Source organism: Electrona antarctica (genome assembly GCF_951216825.1).
Source record: "Electrona antarctica genome assembly, chromosome: 18".
In the NCBI taxonomy this organism is placed as follows: Eukaryota; Metazoa; Chordata; class Actinopteri; order Myctophiformes; family Myctophidae; genus Electrona; species Electrona antarctica.
The window spans coordinates 39,575,091-39,599,572 of NC_136799.1; the positions used below are offsets into that span (position 1 = coordinate 39,575,091).

Sequence of the window (24,482 nt, forward strand, 5' to 3'; positions counted from 1 at the left end):
AGAGGAGAAGGGGGAGAGGAGAGGAGAGGAGAGGAGAGGAGAGGAGAGGAGAGGAGAGGAGGGGAGAGGAGAGGAGAGGAGAGGAGAGGAGAGGAGAGGAGAGGAGAGGAGAGGAGAGGAGAGGAGAGGAGAGGAAAGATAAGACAAAGTGCAAAAGGAGGAGAAGTGATGAGTAAGAGGAAGAGGGGGACGAAGACGAGGTGGAGGAAGGTCAAGCCAGCAGACATTTGTTAAGTGTCAGACCATTACACCGTCCCTACGGTGGTTAATGTCTGATGAAGGCACTTAGGGACAAGCTAGCTGCTCTGCTGCTAACACGCACGCACGCGCGCACACACACACGGCGCACACACGCGCACACACACACACACAAGATTCCATTAATTTGTTCAGAGCGAACACGTCCTATGGTCCCTTAATGGCCTTTTAATTTGCCCCCCAGCGGTCCGCTGGCTGCTGCAATCTTGGGAGAGAGATGTGCCGTCTCATCTTCGAGGTCACGCTCGGCCACGGAGCGGCGCAGATAGAGCGGGGGAAACCGCGGCCACGCTAAGGGGCGTTAGCATTCTGCAGATGGGAAAAAGGGTCGCAATCTCTTTCTCTGCAATGTTCAATCGCCTTTAAAAAAAACAATGCTCCGTCTCTCGACGTAAGTATAAACCGGGCTTAAGATTTGTCGTGAATCTTTGGTCTGAACTATAGGCTCATAAGCACTAGGCAGGTAGCGCATAAATAGCCTGGCTAATAAGTCAGACTCAAATCACACTGTCGTGTGGTATTTGAGTCTGGAGATGCTGTGTATGGATCTTGTTTCCCGGGGGGCGGGTTCAAACATTTTCTCTTTGACGCAATTGGTCAGAGCTACTGTCAGTCAAAGGTCTCAAGCATTGAACGTCACTGTAGCTTCCATTAAACATTACATAATGTATTTAGGTTTAAACATTAACAAAGCCCGCCCATATTGCATACCGTGTCCCGATTGGCCACACCATCTCTGGTGTAGGAAATGGGCGTACAATTGAGCCTCTCCAGACCGTAATCCGCCGGCAGGCAATTTTTTTTTTGCCAACGACTGATTCGGTCTGGCGTATTAGCCAGGCTAGCGCATAAATGCAACGCTCAATGCTAACATGCAGCATTCGGAAGGGAAGAGTTTTAATGGAGAAGGGTGCAGTGGAAGTTAAGCAGGTTAAGGTACACTCTACCGGTGTCTCCCTCAGGGCATGCAGCCGAGAGGTCTGGCCTTCAAGGACGCTGGAAGTCGAATGCAAATGTGTCACCGCTAACGAGGGACACCTGTGACACCAGTCACACCTCTAGCCAATAAACACTCAATTAATTCCATGTTCTTGCCTCTGCTCAGACCCGCATATACTGTTCATAAAGGGTGAGTTTGCGAGCACGCACGCATATTAAATCCACACATGAATATTCATTTCCAGGGAAACAAACGTTAACGGGGGTTAGAGACAGTTCATGGGCACCCAAGGGTACATTAATTAATAACACATAGGAACACGCACGTACCTCATCTTGTGTGAGGAAGGTCTCCTTCTGCAGGGGCGTCAGGTAGATCTCAAACAGGCAGGACAGGTCCTGCACACACACACACACACACACACACACACACACACACACACACACACACACACACACACACACACACACACACACACACACACACACACACACACACACACACACACACACACACACACACACACACACACACACACACACACACACACACACACACACACACACACACACACACACACACACACACACACACACACACACACGAGAAGGTCAGTGATGGGGAAATAAAACATTATTGGTCCTTTAAATCCACTGTGATCATTGCTCACGTCTCACTCAGTACAACCTGTAAGCATGATGAGTCACAACCATTTTCAGATCAAGGCCCAATATGTACAGTTGGGTGCCACCGATATTGTCCCTTATCATTCGACCCATTTAGGCCTGACCTCAACATTTAAAAAAATCCTTCTAAATCCTCCAGTTTTCTGAAATAAATATTTTCACGATTTTTCAAAAATAGCAGACCTACAAGCTCGTAGCGCGCCACTCGGTGGCGCGCTATGAGCTTGTAGATCTGCTATTTTTCAATAGCTAAATTATAACAATGTTTAAAACACCAAAAGGGGTTCCCGCCCAAAATGGGTTAACTGTCCTTTTGCGCAGATCACGCAAACCTCAGCAAAAAGAAAAGGACAATATCGATGGCCTCCAACTGTATTCGTCATTTGAGCCACAGACCATCATTTGATGATATTTTAGCCTCTCAGACCAAATACTTTTTGTTGCTGTTGGATAAGATTGTGTTATTTCAACTTATTTGTCACAATTCCATGCTGTATTGAGGCAAACATTGATCAAAACAACAATTCTTCTACATTCTCTAATTGTGTAAACGTCTTGTAAATTAAGAGTAATGCATGTTTCAGATGATCAAGATGATCAAATCTTACCCCCTCAAGAGTTAAAGATCTATATTGTTACAGTAGCAACTCTCCCATCATTTAGCTGGGGACCACCTGGAACCCCCTCTGGGACCACGGGTGGTCCCCGGACCGCTGGTTGAGAACCACTGCACTAGCAGCAACAGCTGAACCAGTCATTGTCAATAGAAGCCAGCAGCCAGCAGCCAGCCGCATGCAGGTACAACGTGACACTGTGACACTAATCACTGCGACACGTGATGCAATGTGTGTGTGTGTGTGTGTGTGTGTGTGTGTGTGTGTGTGTGTGTGTGTGTGTGTGTGTGTGTGTGTGCTTGCGTGCGTGCGTGCGTGTTTGTGCGTGCGTGCGTGCGTGCGTGGGCGCTGTGTTAGACTGCTCAACAGTGACACCTTAGGTCAGTGGTGGTATTTCAATAGTGAAATGGACAGACAGACAGACAGACAGACAGACAGACAGACAGACAGACAGACAGACACACACAGTTGTTCAGGCACCACTCAAAAAAAGCAGTGAGCTGGCTTCAACTTTTTTCGGATGGGTTAAATGCAAAACGAATGCTAATATTGCACATGTAAATTTCACGCGCAAATGTACCGTGTGCAAAACAAAAGGAGTGGGGGGGGGACTGAATTATGAATTATTATGTGACTGCAACAACGTAGCTGGTCATAATTTGGTAGTCTCTGTCGCCGCTGGTGTGAACACAGCATTGTGCTACTGTCACTGGCACACGGCAGCCAACACTCTCACCCTCCTCCATACACGTCAGCAGCAGCACGTGACACAGACTGCTGGTGGTGAGGAGATACGCAGAAGAAAAGACTTGACAGAGAGGGAGGGAGAGGGAGGGAGAGTGATGGAGCGCTGGGCGTTCAAATGAAACAGGCATGGGACAAAGAAGAGGTAGACAGAGAGACACACCAGAGAGAGAGAGAGAGAGAGAGAGAGAGAGAGAGAGAGAGAGAGAGAGAGAGAGAGAGAGAGAGAGAGAGAGAGAGAGAGACACCAGAGAGAGAGAGAGAGAGAGAGAGAGACAGAGAGACAGAGAGACAGAAAGAGAGAGAGAGACAGACAGACAGACAGAGAGATGCAGTGATTCTGTGTGGTGCAGTGAATGTGTGTGTGTGCGGTGTGTGTGTGTGTGTGTGTGTGTGTGGTGTGTGTGTGCATGTGTGTGCGGTGTGGTGTGTGTGTGCGTGTGTGTGGTGTGTGTGTGTGTGTGTGTGGTGTGTGTGCATGTGTGTGCGGTGTGCGTGCGGTGTGCGTGTGCGTGTGCTGCAGTCAGTGTGAAGGATAATCAGACGTCCCTGACAGGCATTAAGAGGAACGAGGGGGCGGCGGTTAAGAGCAGTCGTTTAGCACGGCGGGGGAAGGAGAGGTTGCATGGCTGATCTGAACCTACGGGCTGACTAAACGCTTACGGCTGGGAGGGAGATGAACTGCACCCAGCGTACAGGCGGTGGGGGTGGAAGGGGGGCAGCGTCTCTAATGCCACAGCCCCTCCTATGCCCAGCTGTGTGTGTGCGTGTGTACCCCATAGAGATGATTTGATTGGCTGAGCCATGGAATTGAGGATAAAAGGTAAAAAAACTACGCCAATTTGTGATTGGCCGGAATGTGATGATGTATGATGATATAAGAGCGGCCCCTCACTTCACACTTTTTTGCATTCCCCTAAATCTACTCCTTCTCTGTGTGTGTGATGTAATAATAAAGCATATTTATAGGGACTGCTATGGTGCAATAGCAGAGCTTTTTGACAGCACATCAGGACAGCAGAGAAGTGAAGAGAACGTATTCCATATTGTCTCTTGTCGAATCCTCGCTATGTCCAAAACTGTTACTTTTCACGATTCAAATTCGGGGAGGTCCTCGATGCGCGCGCCCGCTGGAAGGAGACCCCGGGGCAGACCGAGGATGAGTTGGAGGGTTTATATCTCCAATATCTGCCGGGAACGCCTCGGGATCCCAGAGAATGAAGTTACTAATGTTGCTCTGGAGAGGAGAAGTCTGGAGCTCTCTGGTAGAGCTGTTGCCCCCGCGACCCGACTACGCATAAGCGGTTGAAGATGGATGGATGGATGGATGAAATTCAAAATTAGCAGATTGACAAGCTCGAAGCGGTTGTGAGGTCGCGGTCCCGCATCATCGTACCAAAACACAGAAGACTGGCCTCATGTAGCCTACCTGCTGCTATATTATTATATCACAACATAATGTTATATCATCGTCATTGACCATATTGATCCTGGTGACGCACGGTTATAGATTCACGGTCGGGAAAACTTGGGATTCCCTTCTCACGTACCAGTGGGACATGTCCCACGTACCAGCACAGGTACACGTACAAAATATGTTGTTCCAAAGACACCCTGGCACTCGGTGCCGTGCTACGAGCTTGTGTATCTGCTATTTTTCAGTAGCTGAAGTATAAAATAATGGTTAAAGTGGTTAAACACTAAAGTGACAACGTAACAACTTAACGGACAAACTTTGCATGTAGAGCCGGACCTCTGAACACTCACCTTGACGTAGGACTTTTCCGTGTCCACCAGCTCTTGGATGACCTTGCGTAGCCTCTCGGTAGCGCTCATGTGCCTGGGACAGTGTCTGAGGAGCGCCGAGGGGTCCCCCCCTGCCGAGGCTGACCTCTGGCCCCCCTGCTGCTGCTGGCCCCCCGCCGCCGAATCCTTGGCGCCCTCCATCACACCTCCGGAGCCCGACGTCGAATCCTGGAAGGACTGGTACAGAGTGCACACCGTGTCCACACTCTGTGGAGGGGGTGGAGAGAGATATAGAGGGACAGAGAGAGAGAGAGAGAGAGAGAGAGAGAGAGAGAGAGAGAGAGAGAGAGAGAGAGAGAGAGAGAGAGAGGAAGAGAGAGAATAGAAAGATAATTAAAACGACGTCCTCTTTAGTATTCTCAAATGTAATGTCCTTTATAGCAAGGAGACTTAACCATTTAGACCCCCAGCATCTGTATGGTGGGAAAGATTTAGCACAAAACAGCAGAGCGACATGCTCAGAGAGAGAGAGAGAGAGATAATGACATTTAGTATTCTCAAATGTAATCTCCTTTCATAGCGAGGGGACTTAACCCATTTTGACCTGAGATCAGATTCTAAAAATGTCTTCTACATCCTGACAGTTTTCTGAAAAAGCTATGTTTCTATGTCAGTCGTTCTTCGATTTTTTTCAAAAATAGCAGACCTACAAGCTCGTAGCGCGCCACTCGGTGGCGCGCTATGAGCTTGTAGATCTGCTATTTTTCAATAGCTAAAGCATAACATAATGCTAACACCAAAAGGGGTTCCCGCCCAGAATGGACTTAATGACAAGTCAGCACCGTCTCATCACAGACATCTTGCGTTTACGTTCCAGGAAAAGGAAAAGAGAAAACTACGTTCCAACGGCTCCGATTAGGTGTTAGTATTTAATCACAAGCTCTACTTTTTCATTAGTTCAATATTTGGTTGCAGTCGGGCAGAATCCTCCTATGTCCATATTTTAACTTGTTGCGTTTCTTCGTAAATCAACGCCCTACGTGATCATCATACCACAGCCAGCGTCACGCAAAAGCATAAAAAAAAGCGGCACGCAATTGTGGACACATGAGGTTTCCACCCCGACAGAGACGATATTTATACAACAGACTTTCAACCTGGCCTCTATTTTGAACATGTCATTATGAGCAAAAAGTCAAAATAAAATAAAACAAAGCCAGTCCACAAGCTCACACTGTTTCACTGCGTTGTGTTCTTGGAGATCAGAAAATGTTGCTACTTGTCCTCAACACTGTCATAAAATGAAGTATATAGGGCTTTAATTTGAACATAAAACATAAAAAAAGACTATGGCGATACAAGGTTTCTGCCCCATAGTGGCAATATACGCACGCACGTGTGCAGCACACGCACCGCACACGCACACGCACACGCACACACACACACACACGCACACACACACACACACACACACACGAGCATTAATTAAATAAGGTCCTTAGCTTCTAGGCGAAATGGAGGGAGGTGGAAAGCTTTTCCTCCCTCAGTCGAACAAATCCATAACTGACTAGCAACCAGTGAGCGATGGTGGAGCTGCGTGTGCATTAAACCACCGCGAACCGCATGTATACAATGCTAACGTGCATATAGGGGGAACAACGCACGCACACACACTCCCCTGGGCATACGCTTAACGAGCATTATGGAGAATTACACGTGCGCTGCTGTATGCTAATTGGCCTCACATCAAAGAGGTTTCATTGTACATGTGAAAGATTAGCTCGCATACATCCCAGCAGATAGAATTAACCCATTTTGGGCGGGAACCCCTTTTGGTGCTATTGAAAAATAGCAGATCTACAAGCTCATAGCGCGGCACCGAGTGCCGCGCTACGAGCTTGTAGGTCTGCTATTTTTGAAAAATCGCGAAAATGTGGCGCAAATCTTTGAATGTATTATATTCTTTCAGAGCGAACGTTTTTTAACTCAAATCTTTGCTTCTGGGGGCAGTGGGGAGGTCCCTGGAAAAACATATTTTCAGATGGAGGTCGGCGGCCAATTACATATAGTTTCTGAGGTCCTTTACATGACAATGTTTGAGAACGACAGAACGATAGAAACATAGGTTTTTCAGAAAACTGTCAGGATTTAGAAGACATTTTGTAGAATCTGGTCTCAGGTCGAAATGGGTTAACGGCACATTCATTCATGTATTTTTGTTTTGCATGGGGCCGCGATGGGCCGACGCTAGTGCAGCTTTGTGGATGGAAATGCGTTCCAGTGAATGTGTCACAGCGGGGTATACAGCGCTGCCCGGCCAGGGGAGTCTTGTGTAATGATGTCAAGTTTGACTGATCTGCTCTGTGCTTAATTTATTTAGTTAAGAATCACACTACGACGAGTTGTTGGATCTGATGTTTTATCCCCGCTGCGTTGCCAGGCAGAAACCTCTTATCTCCATATTTTAAATTGTTTTTTTCGTAAAATTACTGCCCTACTTGATCACACAAAAGCATCAACTGTGGCAGATGTACAAGCTCGAAACACGCCGAGAGGCGGCGTGCTTTGAGCTTGTAGATCTGCTACTTTTGAGTTTGAATTTGAACTTTTGGACAGACACGCAATACAGTGCATCAAACGCATGCAAAAGTGACACATTTTTTAATTTCCCTAGCCTCTTTCCATTAAAACAAGAAACCATAAACGATCGGATTTTGCGATGGGGTCATTTGGGCCGATCACCTGTCGAGTCATTTGGAGCAAAAAACAGAACAAAAAAATAAATTCTATATCGCTGAATCGAGGACCTGTCCTGCAGTTCTATGGACTGTTTTGAAAGTACAGCATTGAGCTCATACCCGATCTACGAACTCACACCGCGACGCGTTGTGAGCTTGAAGGTGGGCTAATTTCAGCGAACGACACCGGCGTAGGACAAAGTCTGTCGCCAGTGGCTGGTCAGGTTCTATGGGGATTATCAGACTGTGAGACTTCCATCTGTATTCGTCAATACCCAATCTAAGATATTTACTGCATGGTGGGTCAGTGTGCTAAGGGAGAGATCAGTCCAACACGGACCATGAACACCAGTCCATCATGATCATCTCACCTGACAGGCCCACAATAACTATTTCATCATAATCATCATCAACACAAGAGGAGCAGCGCGGACTAGAATGCACAAAGCCGTACACTGATCAGTGATATATACAGTATACAGTATATTAAACCCTTTTCATATCAATGACCATTATTTATTTGGCATGTGAGCCACGGATCACCATTCAGCGAGATTTAGCCTCTCAGACTGAAAACCTAGAATATGTTGTCGTCGCTGGATAGGATATTTGTCCATAATTCCATGCTGTATTGGTGTGGTACCATAGGAGAGACAACATGCTGTATTGGTGTGGTACCATAGGAGAGACAACATGCAAACGATCCAAATAACTATTATTCTACATTCTCTAATTGTGTAGACTTCTTGTAAATGAAGTAGTGCATATGTTTAACAATAGCGGGTATGCGCATGCATAAAGCGAGTGGCAAATCGAGTGGTAAATCGTGTAACGTCGTTCAATGCAATCAAATATGACTTTTCTGTGTGGATGTATGGGCTGTCAAGGCCAGAAAGTACTTTTGGCGTTCCCACATAACTTCCGGGTATGACGATGATGTCATGCACATAGCCTCTACAATGTAACTGTAAAATGAAAACAAATGGTTTCATTTTACACTCTAAACAGTTAAAGATCTTGTAAGGGTCCATTTGGTTACCAACTCTCCATCATTTAGCTAGGGACCACCTGGAACCTCCTGAAGGACCACTGGTTGAAAATCACTGCTATAGAATGGTACAGTCCAGGTACAGTCCAGTATGACATGGTACAGTGAAGTCCAGTATGAATGGTACAGTCCAGGTACTGTACAGTATGACATGGTACAGTCCAGGTACTGTACAGTATGACATGGTACAGTCCAGGTACTGTACAGTATGACATGGTACAGTCCAGTATGAATGGTACAGTCAAGGTACAGTCCAGTATGACATGGTACAGTCCAGTATGAATGGTACAGTCCAGTATGAATGGTACAGTACAGTATGAATGGTACAGTCCAGTGTGAATGGTACAGTCCAGTATGAATGGTACAGTCCAGTATGAATGGTACAGTCCAGTATGAATGGTACAGTCCAGGTACAGTACAGTATGACATGGTACAGTCCAGGTACTGTACAGTATGACAGTATGACATGGTACAGTCCAGTATGAATGGTACAGTCCAGGTACAGTCCAGTATGAATGGTACAGTCCAGGTACAGTCCAGTATGAATGGTACAGTCCAGGTATGGTACAGTATGACATGGTACAGTCCAGTATGAATGGTACAGTCCAGTATGAATGGTACAGTCCAGTATGAATGGTACAGTACAGTATGAATGGTACAGTCCAGTATGAATGGTACAGTACAGTATGAATGGTACAGTACAGTATGACATGGCATATTGCGGTACGGACGGCCACAGCTGAGAAGCCACGGTAATCACAGGTTCCAATCTGTTCCACAGCAACACCGCAGCGTTGCCCGTGCACCGTGCCAGCTGCTCTCTGTGGCACCAATGGCCGGGCGTGTGTGTGTGTGTGTGTGTGTGCATGTGAGAGAGAGAGATAGAGAGTTTGTGCGCTCACATGTATTCTATCGTCGATGTGGGGCAGAAACCTCAAATATCTATAATGTGACCTTTTGTGTTGTTATTTGTGAGGGTCCACAAGTACAAAAAAACCCACTAGGTATAATTTGAGAAGTAGACAATATTGGGCCCGGGCTGTTTACACCCATATTTTGGGTGTAAAGGAACTTTCCAAATGTACCACGTTAGCAGTCCGATTCTGTAATATATATATTTTTTGTCCGTGTATTTTGTGGAGGGCCCACTCTTTCTCAAGTCTGCTCGGATGAAGACTTACATGATGGGACCAAAGCTTGCTGTACGTCACATTATTCTAGACTACTAATATGGGTGTACACAGATTAGTGAATCGGGGCCCATTGTGATGACAATGTTCCTGGTTGTCACAAGAACACAAAAGCAGCGACAGAGCCTCTCTCAGGCTGGCAAAGAAAACAGCAGTACTTTAGCTTGTATCTATAACTTTATACTGCCGTCTCTGGCGCCTGAATTCTCTCCGCCCGTAGTAATGTGTGTGGTGTGCTGTGGTGTGCTGTGGTGTGCTGTGGTGTGGTGTGGTGTGCTGTGGTGTGGTGTGGTGTGCTGTGGTGTGGTGTGGTGTGGTGTGGTGTGTGTGTATAGGGGGCATTTAAAATACTGCATGTGCAAGCACCAAAAAGTGCTCGTCACCCAAGATTGCACAGCAACACCCTTAAATCAATGGACCGTTCATTTTGATACTCACATCGATACGCACGCACGCACACACACACACACACACACACACACACACACACACACACACACACACACGCGCGCGCGCACATGCACACTGAAGACATGCCTGAGTCATTCAGTTCTGATGCTGCCTGCCTGCCCCCCCCCCCCCGCCCCCCCCCCAGAGACCAGACAATCAGAGCTTCCATTAATATGCTAGCATCTCATCAGCGAGAGCTCATTACAGCATGGTCACTCCAGAGACAGACCGCCAAAAAATAACTGCACAACACAATGAGAGCGAGAGAGAGAGAGAGCGAGAGAGAGAGAGAGAGAGAGAGAGAGAGAGAGAGACAGACACACACACAGACAGAGATAGACTAGTTACCACATTGGGGTCTCAAATTGAGGGCTGCTAATTAGAACGAGACTTAAGGTCTCCTCTTGCACTGAGCAGAGATTAGCACGCTCACTTGGACAGTACCGCACACGCACACACACACTTTATGAATGCCATAGTGTGTAAAATCATGTATAACTAACCTAGCTAGTTTTTACCGTAAAAGCAACATTTATCTTGTGATAACCAGGTCATCAATGTCTATAAATTGCTAAACTTGTGGGGACATTTGGCCCGCAGTACAGTAATACACCACACCTGCACGCACGCGCACACACACACACACACGCGCGCACACGCACACGCACACACACACACGCGCACACACACACACACACACGTCAAGGTTCACACACTACTAACACACATTAAAGGCTGATTTATTTATATAAATAAGCCGCCCTACAAGCCTCTCAAGTAACGCCTGGCATCACAACAGCACAGAGGCATGCATCAGAGCACATAAATCAAGCGTGGCTCCACAGTCCACACTGCAGGCTGAAGGATATCAGGTCCACATATTCATCACACACTCTGACAGCATGAGGCAGCCCTCAGACCGATAGCTAATATCACACTTTGTTTCAGCTTCAGGTGCCCAGGGCGCACACGTGTGTGTGTGTGTGTGCGTGCGTGCGTGCACTCTCTCTCTCTCTCGTGCATGCGTGCGTGCGTGCAGTGTGTACGCGTATGCAGTGTGTGTTATGTGTGAAAATTGCACATTGCTGCTTGTGTGCCAGTTTCATTCTCGTCACATACTCACAGACACACTGCAGATTAGGGGCTCCAGGTCAATATTGAGCACAAATAACTGCACAGCCACACATGCTGCCAACGTTAAAGGGCCACTTCACCCCTTCTGCAACCAGATCTTATTTTAACCCATTTTGACCTGAGATCAGATTCTAAAAATGTCTTCTACATCCTGACAGTTTTCTGAAAAAGCTATGTTTCTATGTCAGTCGTATGTTTCTATGTCTATGTCGTGACACGCTACGAGCTTGTAGATCTGCTATTTTTCAATAGCTAAAGCATAACATAATGCTAACACCAAAAGGGGTTCCCGCCCAAAATGGGTTAATGATGTTTGGGAGACGAGAAAAACTTTCCTGGGGTTTTTATGTGGGTAATAATGTGTTTTTAGACATTTCAGTATTTCAAAGCATCATGGAGCCCATGGACACTTGGAAATACTAAAATATCTAAAAAACACATATTACCCACGTAAAAAACCACAGGAAAGTGTTTTTGTTGGTCTCCAAAACATCATTAAAATAAGATCTGGTTGCAAAAGAGGTGAGTGGCCTTTAAGCTATTATAAATTAGGTGATTTAAAACTAAATCATGTTTAGATGTCTACAGCAGCTTTTAACTTGTATGATTTACCTTTTGGTACCTTTTGGGATTGTGTATTGTCTTTTGCAAAATGTGTCATTTCAAACACTTTATTATTTTATTAAAAAAATAATAATAGCAGATCTACAAGCTCACAGCTTGTACATGTACAAGTATTTGAAAAATGGCAAAACTGTAAACTTTTTTTAATATATATTTTTTTTAAATCATAAATCCTATCCTATCCTAAGACATTTTCCCATGGGGGTCCGCGGGCCCAAATAATACATATCAATTTTGGGGGGGGGGGGGGGTCCTTCAAATGGGGAAAGGTTGAGAACCACTGCACTGTCAGAGAGAAGAGCTCTAACAGAGACACATAGAGAGCTCGCCAAAGAAGATCTCCATCATGTTTTAAAGGTTGACACCTGGCAAGGCAGAGAGTAGAAGAGGTCTTAACGGACAGCCAGGAGATAAATGGACGGAGACAGAGTGAGAGTGAGAAAGACCCCCCCCACACACACACACCCACACACACACACACACACACACACACAGTCATGACTCAGAAACTCCGATAACGATCCCACCGATGCGGCCTGACAGCTCTACCAAAACATCCAATTAAGGGGCTGAGGACAGGAGGTGAGCGCAGGGCGCAGGCGGGGGGAAAAGCCGCCCCGGGGCGCCCCGGTCTGTCCAGCGGATCCGACGGATTGGCACCTTGAATCCCCGGGTTGCTGACTTCGCCTTCACCCCGAGGCGCTCAGCGGCAGCGCTGAGTGTGAAGGATTCACCTCGAAATGGGATTCGCTCTTCAGCCGATGTAGACAAGAATTCTCTACAGGACTTTTTTGTTTTCTTCAAAACTACACAAAAGATAGTAAAAAAAAAAAAAAGATAAAATCTTAAAATGTCCAAACTCTGATGGACCAAAGTGTGTAATGTCACCCTAACCCACCAGACATCAAAACGGTGCGACTCTCTCTATCCAAAAACACCATCAAAGAGCACCTGTTACAACAGGACCTACAAAAGGAGATATATAAAGCACTTTGATTCCCAATTTGATACTTTCGGGAACGCAATGGCAGTAATGCCGTAAAACACAAATAACAGATTCATTCCCACTTTAGATGGGACACTTCATCGTTTCAACCCATTCTGGGCGGGAACCCCTTTTGGTGTTTTAACTAAGCATTATGTTATACTTTAGCTATTGAAAAATAGCAGATCTACAAGCTCATAGCGCTACGAGCTTGTAGGTCTGCTATTTTTGAAAAATCGTGAAAATGCGGCACAAATCTTTGAATATATATTCTTTCAGAAGACTTTTTTTTAAATTTCGACGTCAGGTCTAAATGGGTTAAATGGCGTGCCACTGACTCACCGTGAACAGCAGCCTATAGAAAAGCCTCCACACGGCCGAGGCCTGCCGCCGGGTCCTCCTGGCCAGGGAACAGCCCTTCCTGTGCAGCCTGCCCGCCCCGCACGACGGAATGACTGACCCCGGTGCTGCTGGTCCAAACGCTATACGCTCCCGCTAACACCCAGAGAACACGAGCTGTGGCGATGCTCTTCTCCGCCTCAGCCTCCCTCCACCCCTCCTCCCCCCCCCCCCCCACCCCAGCCCCTCTCGCCCCCCCTTCAACCCTTTCAAACCGGTTGTCACTCTCTCCGACAACTCTCCCCCTCTCTCTCTCTCTCTGATGTGAGAGGGCGTCCCTCCAGTGCTCCTGGGCTGCGGGTGCTTTGGATGGAGTCATTGATCTCCTGTGTTTCCCCTCTGTTCTGGAGGCGTATGGGGTTGGGAGGGGGTCTGCTCTGCTAATCTGCATATCAATCAACCTGTGGACAGACTGTCCCAACCGTTTTTTTTGTGCATACGGAGAGGAATTCACTACCACCCCACCCCACCACCCCTGGCAACTACATGTTGCTCTCCTCGATTCTCACACCCTATCACTTCACTCACTCTCTCTCTCTCTCTCCCACAACACCACCCGCCCCCCCTCCCTCCTCCCATCCATCCATCTCCCATCTCTGCCACTCTTGTCTTGTCTTTGTAAAATCGTCTCCGTCGGGTGGAAACCTCACTCATGTCCAAAACTGTTAACTTTTCAGCATTCAAATTGAAAGGCAGCAAAACTACAATCTCTACCAGCTCAAACCGCTTTGAGCGTGCGCATCTGCTACTTTTGACGCTCTCGTGTGACGCTGTAGTACGATCAAGGACAGGGCGTTTAACGTCCAAATATGGAGATAAGAGGTTTCTCTCTCTCCTTCTCTTGTCATTGTGTGATGATGATCTCTCTTGTTCCATGTGACCTCAGTGTCACTGGCACAGGGGTCAGAATGTGGAGGGAGGCCTGGAGTGTGTTGAATAGCCATGGAGGTTACAATGAGGACGGTTCTGGCCCGGTGGCTCCACGCACACACACACACACACGCGCACACACACACACACACACAGGAATGGCTGACACCGACACAGGAGGATCTGGGCCGTGGGGGGAAGGGGTGGTGTGTGTGTGTGTGTGTGTGTGTGTGTGTGTGGGGGGGGGTTAGGGTTAGGGGGGGTCTGAGGAATCTCAACTATGTCGCGGCAGCTCCTCACAATTGAAAATGTGACATTGTCTCTTCTCTAGATGGTGGGAGGCGGAATGCACACTTGCACAGCATATGAATAGTTGGGACTTAAAGGACCACTTCACCACTTTTCAACCTATCTTCATATAATTGGTCCTCACTAATTTTCATGATGCATTTTTTCTACCCGGACTGTGTCTCATGGGAGTGCTGTGGGCAGTTCAGAAACCCGTCCACCAGTGACATCATCGATGGGAAATCCAAGCTAATAGAAACCGCAGGCTTTCAATTCCTGACAAGTTGGTTAAAAAAAATCTTGTTTAAAAAAAAATCTGCCTAAAATTGTGGTCTTTTCTCGTGAGCATTAGTGACATCGGTCAAGACATCCGCTGTAGAGGCAAATACCAGACCTAACAGCGCAAACTCGCAGCTTGAAGGGCAGCGATTAAACGTGCCTAGTAATTAATTTTCAATGAGAGGCGTGCGTTTTTTGTTTTGTACGCGCGGAGAAGTCGAGTGGCGACAACGCAAAGCCTATTTTACGTGGACTATTTTACGCGGCCCTGTGCATGAAGCGAGCACGCGCGCGACGAATTTCACGGGGCCGCGTCCACGTAAAATAGGCTTTGCGTTGTCGCCACTCGACTGACTAGACTTGACTTTTTACGCTTGAGTTGCCGCGCCCCTCGTTAGCACACCTGTCGCAGACTTGTCGCTGATCCAGGCGACGACGCCTGCGTCACTCGCTCCCCGTCTGAAAAGGACCGTAGCGCGTCGTGAGGTCGCTGTGTGTTGGGTGTTAAGTATAACACACAGGCTTGAGGGTTACAGTTAAAAAAACGGTAGAACTGTTCTGGTTGTGAGGAATATCTTTACGCCCTCACAAGTGCAGTAATACCAACGTGTGTGTGTGAGTGTGAGTGTGAGTGTGTGTGTGTGTGTGTGTGTGTGTCCTCAATAAGAGTCGTGGTGGCCTACTCCATCTAGTCTGCCCAACGGCACTGGGGGCAGTGCATGCAGTGACTATCGTGCAAACGTCAGCGTAAACAGCCTCGTTCCCACGCACCCCCTCTCTGCCTCTCATCACACACACACACATGCACGCACACGCACGCACCCACGCACGCACACACGCACGCACACACACAGTCCAAGATGACAGCTAGGATTTCTATGTCAAACGGAAGTCTCAACATTCATGCACATTAATACGTTAATTCATACAGCACACAACCCACTTGCATCATAATGCAGGGCCCTCCGGCTAAATCATCCATGAATCCGTCAACTCACACACACACACACTTCACTTCAAACCCAGCGGCTTCACACTCATCCCTCGTGAATCCTATTCATGGTATTTGGTTGTTATTTCCAAGAGTTGGCTGTAAACACAACACACAAATAAAGCTGTCGAAATGGGAAATAAACACAGAGCCCCGGACGCTGTAATAGAGTCATTATACGGCAGAACTCGGCCTATTTATTTTTTTGATGAAAAGCTGCTCATTATTTTAAAGGAGAAAGTCTGGTGCCTCACCAGTGTGAGGCCTGTGTGTGTGTGTGTGTGTGTGTGTGTGTGTGTGTGTGTGTGTGTGTGTGTGTACGTGCGTGTGGGTATGGGCGAGAAGATAAAATATAGGCGTGTCCCTGGGGCTAGCTTCTAGCTTTACCATCCCTCATGGCAAAGAGCCCTGTCATGCTAGAGAGAGAGAGAGAGAGAGAGAGAGAGAGAGAGAGAGAGAGAGAGAGAGAGAGAGAGCGAGAGAGCGAGAGAGAGAGAGAGAGAGAGAGAGAGAGAGAGAGAGAGATATTCATTCAGCAGGTATGGGGTACTCTATAGTACAATGTAATGTTGCCAGCCTCTTTTCAAAGCTCAATAAACGAAGACGCGCTCCCATAAATCAGACCGGAGAAGAGTAGAGAGGAGGGGAGGAGTGGGGAGGGAGAGAGAGAGAGAGAGAGAGAGAGAGAGAGAGTCGCCAGGCTGGCCCAGGGCCGGCGTCGCGGCTCTGCTCCAGCCCATTTACGGCTTTTATTATTCATTCAAAACAAATATTGTTCCTCGCCGGAGTCTCGGAGGACATCGTGAAGAGCGTGTGTGCTTTAATAACGACGAGGCAGGGCCTCGGATTAAAAAGCCATTCCGCCGCGTGTCCCCGGGGCCGCCGCGCTGAGACGGTTCCACACGCTGCCTGCCTGGCTGGCTCCCTCGCAGCACAAAAGGTGCTGCGAGGGAGATATCAGCCGCCACTACGCAAATATACTTATTACGCAAACATGAGGTCGGCCGCGAAACAACACAATGAAGTCAATTGAAAAGGTGAAGTACAAAAGGCTGGGTAATAATAAACGTGACTCGGTACAATACTAATAATATTATCGACCCCCCAGGGGTCCCGGTGGGTGGGGGTGGGGGTTCCAGGAGGTCCCCAGCGAACTCTATATCCTATATTTTATGCGTTAGCTATTCGAAAATAGCAAATGTACAAGCTCCATGATGTACTGCGAGATTGTATATACGCTATATTTGGTTAAAAAAAAAGTTTTCATTTAGATTTATCTTTTAACACAAATCTGTTCTTTTTTTTGTGGCTTTCGCCTTTATTTTATATTTTTTATGGAGGGACAGACAGTAGGCTGACAGGAAATGGGGAGAGAGATGGGGGGGAAGACATGCAGTAAAGGGATCGTCGGGATCGGGAGTCGAACCCGTGGCACACTGCGAGACTGGATTACCAGCCAAGGTGCCTGGACCACTGAGCCATGGCCCAGGCCCACAAATCTGTTCTTATAGGGGTCCCCCATGGCATGAAACATGTTCAGATGGGAGGGGCAAATACATGACACGAGAACCACTAATCTAAGGAACAGCGGCGGTGGAAAATAAACACTTTCGATTCGGTCGCCCCGCCAACAACAACAACAACAACACCCCGCCCTCCGCCTGGGCTCAAACGTGCGACCGCTAAAGATGTCACGGTGATACCAGCAGATAAATCCACCAGGGCTACCGAGGAGGGGAGGGGGAGGACGGGGGGGACACGACATTTCACAGCGGACACAACAGCCATAAAGGGAGCAAGCTGCCGGGCTAAGCACTCTAATCAACTCTAATAAACTACATGGAGGAGATACAGTTCTACGGAGAAGATCTGGTGCTTATCTGCTGATGTTTAGTTACAGTACACTGACTGTACGTGTTAAAACCTTCCTTGAACAAGAGGAATATTGAGTACTGTCCTGTTTGTGCAATACTTTGTGTGTTGTGTATTTTGCATAGGCATTTTTTTTGTCTAGAACGATTTCAGTCAATCAGTCCAAAGGTCACAATCACAACCCTTACATTTAACCCCCAGCCAGACAAACAAGACTACCGGTATATGTTTGAGCCCATTACAGTTACCAGTGGTTTGTTGTCCCCACGATGGGAGCCATGTTTGACAGCGCAGCAGACAGGTGCATGGCCAGACCGCGGACAGGACCGCTTATCTCTAAGTAGCTGTCTCAAGGCTAAGCGGCAGCGCCCAGCAGCACATCCTTCTCCTGGCGCTTGGCAGCCGTCCGGACAGGAGGAGAAGGAGCGAGAGCGCCACACGATGGGGCAGCAGAGAGGAGCACGTAGCCCTGGGGGTCGGTGGAGCGACGACCGTCTGGCCCCCTGACGGACAGCTATATTAACCCATTTTGGGCGGGAACCCCTTTTGGTGTTTTAAGAATAATGTTATGCTTTAGCTATTTAAAAATAGCAGATCTATAAGCTTATAGCGCGGCACCGAGTACCGCGCTACGAGCTTGTAGGTCTGCTATTTTTGAAAAAATATTGAAAATGTGGCTCAAATCTTTGAATATCTATATTCTTTCAAGTGAACGTTTTTAACTCAAAATCTTTGTGTCTGAGAGGTCCCTGGAACAACATATTTTCAGATGGGGGTCGGTGGCCAAATACATATCATTTTTGGGGTCCTTGACATGAAATATTGAGCACCACTGATACAGAAACATGAGTTTTTTCAGAACATTGTCATCATTTAGAAATGTTTTAAATGTCGACGTCAGGTCTAAATGGGTTAACGCGGAGGGGCAGACGCGCGGCGGCCGGCGGCCAACTCTCAGGTTGGAGGACGGTTATTAACCGGCGAGGTTACAGCCACCGGTCCACCGGCCATTAATTCTTACGCGAGCGTGATGATGTCAGTGGGTCACCTGACCTCCGCTGGCCCGTACATCTATCCAACTATCCTTCTGCATTCTCTCATCGCTGGAGACCTTTCCTCACCTCTCTGCCGCAGCGTTGTTTATAGTGAGGACGAACCGAGTGGGACAAGCCAGCTGTGTAGCGTTGACTCCACTACTGTACTGTGTGGACGTGTAGAAAAGCCAAGTCATTAGTCTGCTCACAAGCAGATGGGGGTGGTGAGCTTAGTCACAACACACACACGCACGCCGCGCACACACGACAGGGACTTTTGGAGAAGGGTGATGTTTGAAGGAGCTGGCGGAGTCTAATATATCTAGGCTTCTGCTGTTCAAGTCCCAATGCTTATGATAAGAGACAGGTAAAGCTGAACAATTAAACCTTTTTTTATGATGAAATAATAAAAACTTTGTAAAAAAAAAGTTTAAAATAAAAATCGCTTTTGTTCCACTGAAATGCAGGCGAGGACGATCAAGTAGAATTATTTAAGAGGAAAAAGCACACAGGCCTTTTTTTGGTGCTATCCCTAAACTAAGTGCTTTGACTGTACTCTGTTGCTGTTTTTACATTTCTGTATAATTAACTATTCAATCAATCAATCAATCTGTGCATACCGTAACTGTAGTCCTGGGTTTCCTGAAGGGGGCACACAGTACTCGTAGTTTCCTACGAGTTCAATATCTCAGAGCAACGCTTGACTGATGCAATTTAACCCATTTAGACCTGAGGACGATTATACAAATGCCTTCTAAAGACAGTTTTCGGAAAAACCTACGTTTCTATGTCAGTCGTTCTCTAACATTTTCATGTCAAGGACCCCCAAAAATATATGTAATTGGCCACCGACCCCCATCTGAAAATATGTTGTTCCAGGGACCCCCCAGAAGCAACATTTGAGTAAAAAACGTTTACATTTTTCAAAAAATAGCAGACCTACAGTACAAGCTACGAGCTTGTAGATCTGCTATTCTTCAATAGCTAAAGTATAACAATGCTTAAAACACCAAAAGGGGTTCCCGTTCAGAATGGATTAAACCGGAAGCACACATATGACCGTGTCACGTCATGTGACATGCTGCCAGGTTCAATCAATCAAGCGAAGCTATGGGAAACTGAACCAGAACATGGGTATAATTATCCCGCCGTTGGGAAGCACAGGACTAGAGATACGTACCACTACATACTATTAGCAAAGGATCCAATTAGCACCAAGATTGTACCGTGTCAATTTCATAGGTTCACGATTATATCAAATTAATTACAATTGAAAGAAACCCAGCTAATCTGCGAACAAACACAAAGTGGACCAATAGGATTATTTTTAAACAATACGTGTCTCCAAAAAAAAATAATCCTTTGCCTGAATTGGATTTGGAATTAGTGAAACAAACACAGCTGTGGATGGAGGAATCGTTAACTGGGTCGCAGCAGTGACTGTGGATGAGGAACGGGGTTAATTGCAGTTCTGGAATCTAGACCATGACGGGTTTTTTTTTCCCCAGGCTGGCTGTGAGAGCTCTGCAGCAGCCCGCTACATGTCATGTGGTGAGAGCCACACCTCGCCCAAGGTGTTACCGATGATACTAATCGGAGGCTCTGTTCCATTCTGGTCAAACAGAGTCAGGGGCTGCTGCTATTGTGCGTGCTGGCTGGCTCAAACTCTGCTCCAACTCTGAGAGAGTGTACAAACTCTGCTCCAACTCTGAGAGAGTGTACAAACTCTGCTCCAACTCTGAGAGAGTGTACAAATGGAACCAAATGGACCCGTTCCATTGGTACACTCGAGAGTTATGGGGGTCTTTGAAATTAAAATGTTTGAGAACCACTGTACACTAATGGAACAGAGCCTTCATTAGTATCATCGCTAACACCTGTGAAGGAAGTAGGGAGAGTTGTTCTGTGTGCATAGAGCCTATTACGTACTGTACTTTGCCGAAAATCTGCTGTTGAATGACCGGTGGGTACACGCAGGCGCGTAACCACCGCGACGCAGACAACGCAATCGCGTTGGGACCCAGAGTCATTTGGGGCCCACGGCCGCCCACCCGTGCCGTCGGTAAAATACAATTATTATACGTACAGAGATGCAATGACATTTGAGTTGAACAAAGTTTGGCGGAGCCTGGTGGTGGCTGCTGCTAGCACACACGAACAGCGCCAACCAAAAACGTCAAGAACGCCTGGTCTACGGGACTGTTTACCAACCCCTCTGACCACGTCTGCAGTCAGTCAGCTGACCTCTAACTCAGATGGATCCCAGCTGGGGGGGGGGGGTGTGTGTGTGTGTGTGCGTGCGTGCGTGCGTGCGTGCGTGCGTGCGTGCGTGCGTGCGTGCGTGCGTGCGTGCGTGCGTGCGTGGCATCCTGCCAGCACGTCCAAGCGGCAACATTACAAACATATTATTTATTTATCCAATCCCACAACGAGCATATCAAATCAATTCAAACTGAGGCGCCTCAGGGGGACGCGACTAGGGCCAATTGAGTTGACTCCTCTAATCGATACGCTCAGCTCATAATGGCGCCGTGTGACACCGCATTAAGCCGATTGCTACGCCGCCGCGCGGCTGAATATATCATTAGATAATCCACCAGCGATAGGAAATCACACTCGATATCCCAACAGCCAACAGCAGTGTTGCTTAGTAAGCAAGCCCCGCCCGCGCCCGTCCCAAGCAGGCACACATGCACGCATGCACGCACGCACGCACACACACACACACCCATACCTCTGGTGTAATAACCGCAAATTGGAATGCAACGGACCAATTAATCAAAGTAAGCCACTGTGGCAAAACAGACGCTTACACAAGGTGACGACAGCCTTGAAATGAGTGCTTTGGCTTGCCATCCATCTCAATTGACTTTCAGACCGCTTTCTCTGTGTGTGTGTGTGTATGTGTGTGTGTATGTGTGTGTGTGTGTGTGTGTGTGTGTGTGTGTGTCAGACTATTTGCTGATACACAGTTGATTTTGATTTTCTACCCAACGACTCCATCTTTTCTCCCGCTCCAGAAAGCAAGGTGTTGGTTTGGGGCTGGGGGGAGGGGGGGGAGGGGCTATAGCAGGGGGGGGGGGGTAGGCTTAGGGGAGGATTGGGTTAGTTAGGTTCCATTCTGCGCTCGGCGACAGCATTCAGATTTATAGACTACACCAATATCACTTGAGGAAAACACTTTCAATGGAGATCTCTGTCTTATTAAGAGAGCAGAGCAAACACGCATAATTGTCTTTCCACACACACACACACACACACACACACACACACACACACACACACACACACACACACACACACACACACACACACACACACACACACACACACACACACACACACACACACACACACACACACACACACACACACACACACACACACACACACACACACACACACACACACAGTCCATCCACTCTCTGTGAGCGTGAGCAGAGAGCTGCAGCGGCGGCAGTGGTGCTGCAGTGCAGATCCCAGCGTGAAGCGACTGACTCATGTCGCTGGGCAAACAAAGAGGAGAGAGAGAGAGAAAGGCAGAGAGAGAGACCGAGATGGGGGGGGGGGGGGTAGAGAGAGAAAGAGCCGTCTCTGTCTCTCTCTCTCTCTCTCTCTCTCTAATCCACCTGGCTGACCCAGGGTCAAGTACTCCACAGTTCCAAGCCAGTCCAGTGACAGAGACAGTGAGGATATCCACATCATGTCTTTAGGATTACTCACTGAGACATTAAGAGAGTACATTACAGCGTCCTTGTCGTGTGTGAGCCTCAGTACAAAAATGACATGATTACACATGCCATAGAACCATGAACTACATGCGTGCGCATGTATAGTGCATGGTTCTATGGCGCACACGCACACACACGCACGCACGCACACGCACACACACACACTCACTCATTAATCACGGGCGGGAACCCCTTTTGGTGTTTTAAACATTATGTTATAATTTAGCTAATGAAAAATAGCAGATCTACAAGCTCACCGAGTGGCGTAGCTCACCGAGTGGCGCGCTACGAGCTTGTAGGTCTGCTATTTTTTGAAAAATCGTAAAAATGTGGCGCAAATCTTTGAATATATATTCTTTCAAAGTGAATGTTTTTAACTCAGGTCTAAATGGGTTAAACCCTATATACTACTGTACTACTGGCTCTATACTTGACCCTCTCCCCCCCCCCCCCCCCCTCTAAATGACTCCTAGCCGATCTACAAGCGTGTTGCAAGCGGCGGAGGCAACACACGTTAAACTGACAGATTGTAGCTTTAATTAATGACTCACAAAAACAACATTTTCACGCCAAAATACTGGACTCCATCAAAGCCGACGGCACAGAGATGGGACTGTGAAGTGCCTACATTCCCCTGACACAACCGTCGGTGTGTACTCACAGGAAAGGATTGGGATTTCAATGGCTCATGAATAAGTGTTGCCAGCGCTGGTATCTTCGGTGCTGGGTTCAACGGAGGTGCCATGCGACAGAAGGTGTGTGTATATAGTAAACATAAAACATAGCTCTGTCGCCGGTGGATCTGCGAAGGTGTTCCGGTATTAGACCGCACAAGTGTGAATTGATGTAGTTTGTGCCGAGTGGTGTAAATTGAGGTCTTCGATGATGTATGCCATATCAAGAGTGTGTGTGTGTGTGTGTGTGTGTGTGTGTGTGTGTGTGTGTGTGTGTGTGTGTGTGTGTGTGTGTGTGTTACAAGCATGTAAGTATACACGTGTGCACTAGCGCAGGGGTTCCCAAAGGGACCCCACATGGGGTTGCGGGACACTGGCGGTGGGGTCGCGAAATTATTTTGGGTCATCAAAAAAAAACAGAATGAGACTTTAACCATGATTGTTACCAAACCTCTACAGAGCGTCGCAGTCCCGCCCCCTACCATGGACCAGGAAATGAAACCCAATGCATTTTTCCCATAGACATTTCATTTATTTATTTATTTATTATTTATTTATTTATTTAAAGGCGGTTACGCCACGGACAAAGCCAACTCGAGTCGTGACAACTCATGACAACACAAACAATATTTTGGACCAAACAAATAATTACAAAGAAGAAAAACAACAAAAAAAGTTGTAACCTGCCGTTTTTTTCTTCTTTCTAATTATTTTTTCGGCCCCAAAAATTGTGTTTGTTGTCATGATTTGTCACGACTCGAGTTGGCTTTGTCCGCGGCGTAAACGTCTTTAAATAAATACTTTCTGAAATGTCTATGAGGAAAATGAACGGAGAATCATTTCCTGGTCCATGGTAAGGGGCGGGACTGCGACGCTCTATAGCCCTAGGATTAATACATTACATGTGATGCGCGGACAAATGTGCACCAAACGGGCACATTTATGTGCATCAAATTACCTCCGGGATTAGATTGGGGTCGCGAGTCAATGGCAGCATTATTTTGGGGCCATGAGCTGAAAAGTTTGGGAATGGTAAATGGGATTGGGATGGGATTTATATAGCGCTTTTATCTAAGGCACTTTACATAGATTGTGCATTACATTCTCCCATTCACAGACACACCGATGGCGGAGGAAACAATGCAAGGTATCAACCTGCTCATCGGGAGCAATTAGGGGTTCAGTGT

At 47.3% G+C, this 24,482-nt stretch overlaps 1 protein-coding gene across 2 annotated transcripts in view; it reads right to left on the reverse strand.

Annotated features, from left to right (window-relative positions):
• tiam2a (TIAM Rac1 associated GEF 2a) overlaps positions 1 to 24,482 on the reverse strand; it is a 139,848-nt gene that overhangs the window by 19,092 nt on the left and 96,274 nt on the right. For both annotated transcript variants that reach the window (XM_079528271.1, XM_079528270.1), the window contains exons 17-18: positions 5,010 to 5,255; positions 1,528 to 1,596 (exon numbers count right to left, since the gene is read on the reverse strand). In XM_079528271.1, the coding sequence (XP_079384397.1) occupies positions 1,528 to 1,596; positions 5,010 to 5,255 (315 nt within the window). The remainder of the gene's footprint in view (positions 1 to 1,527; positions 1,597 to 5,009; positions 5,256 to 24,482) is intronic.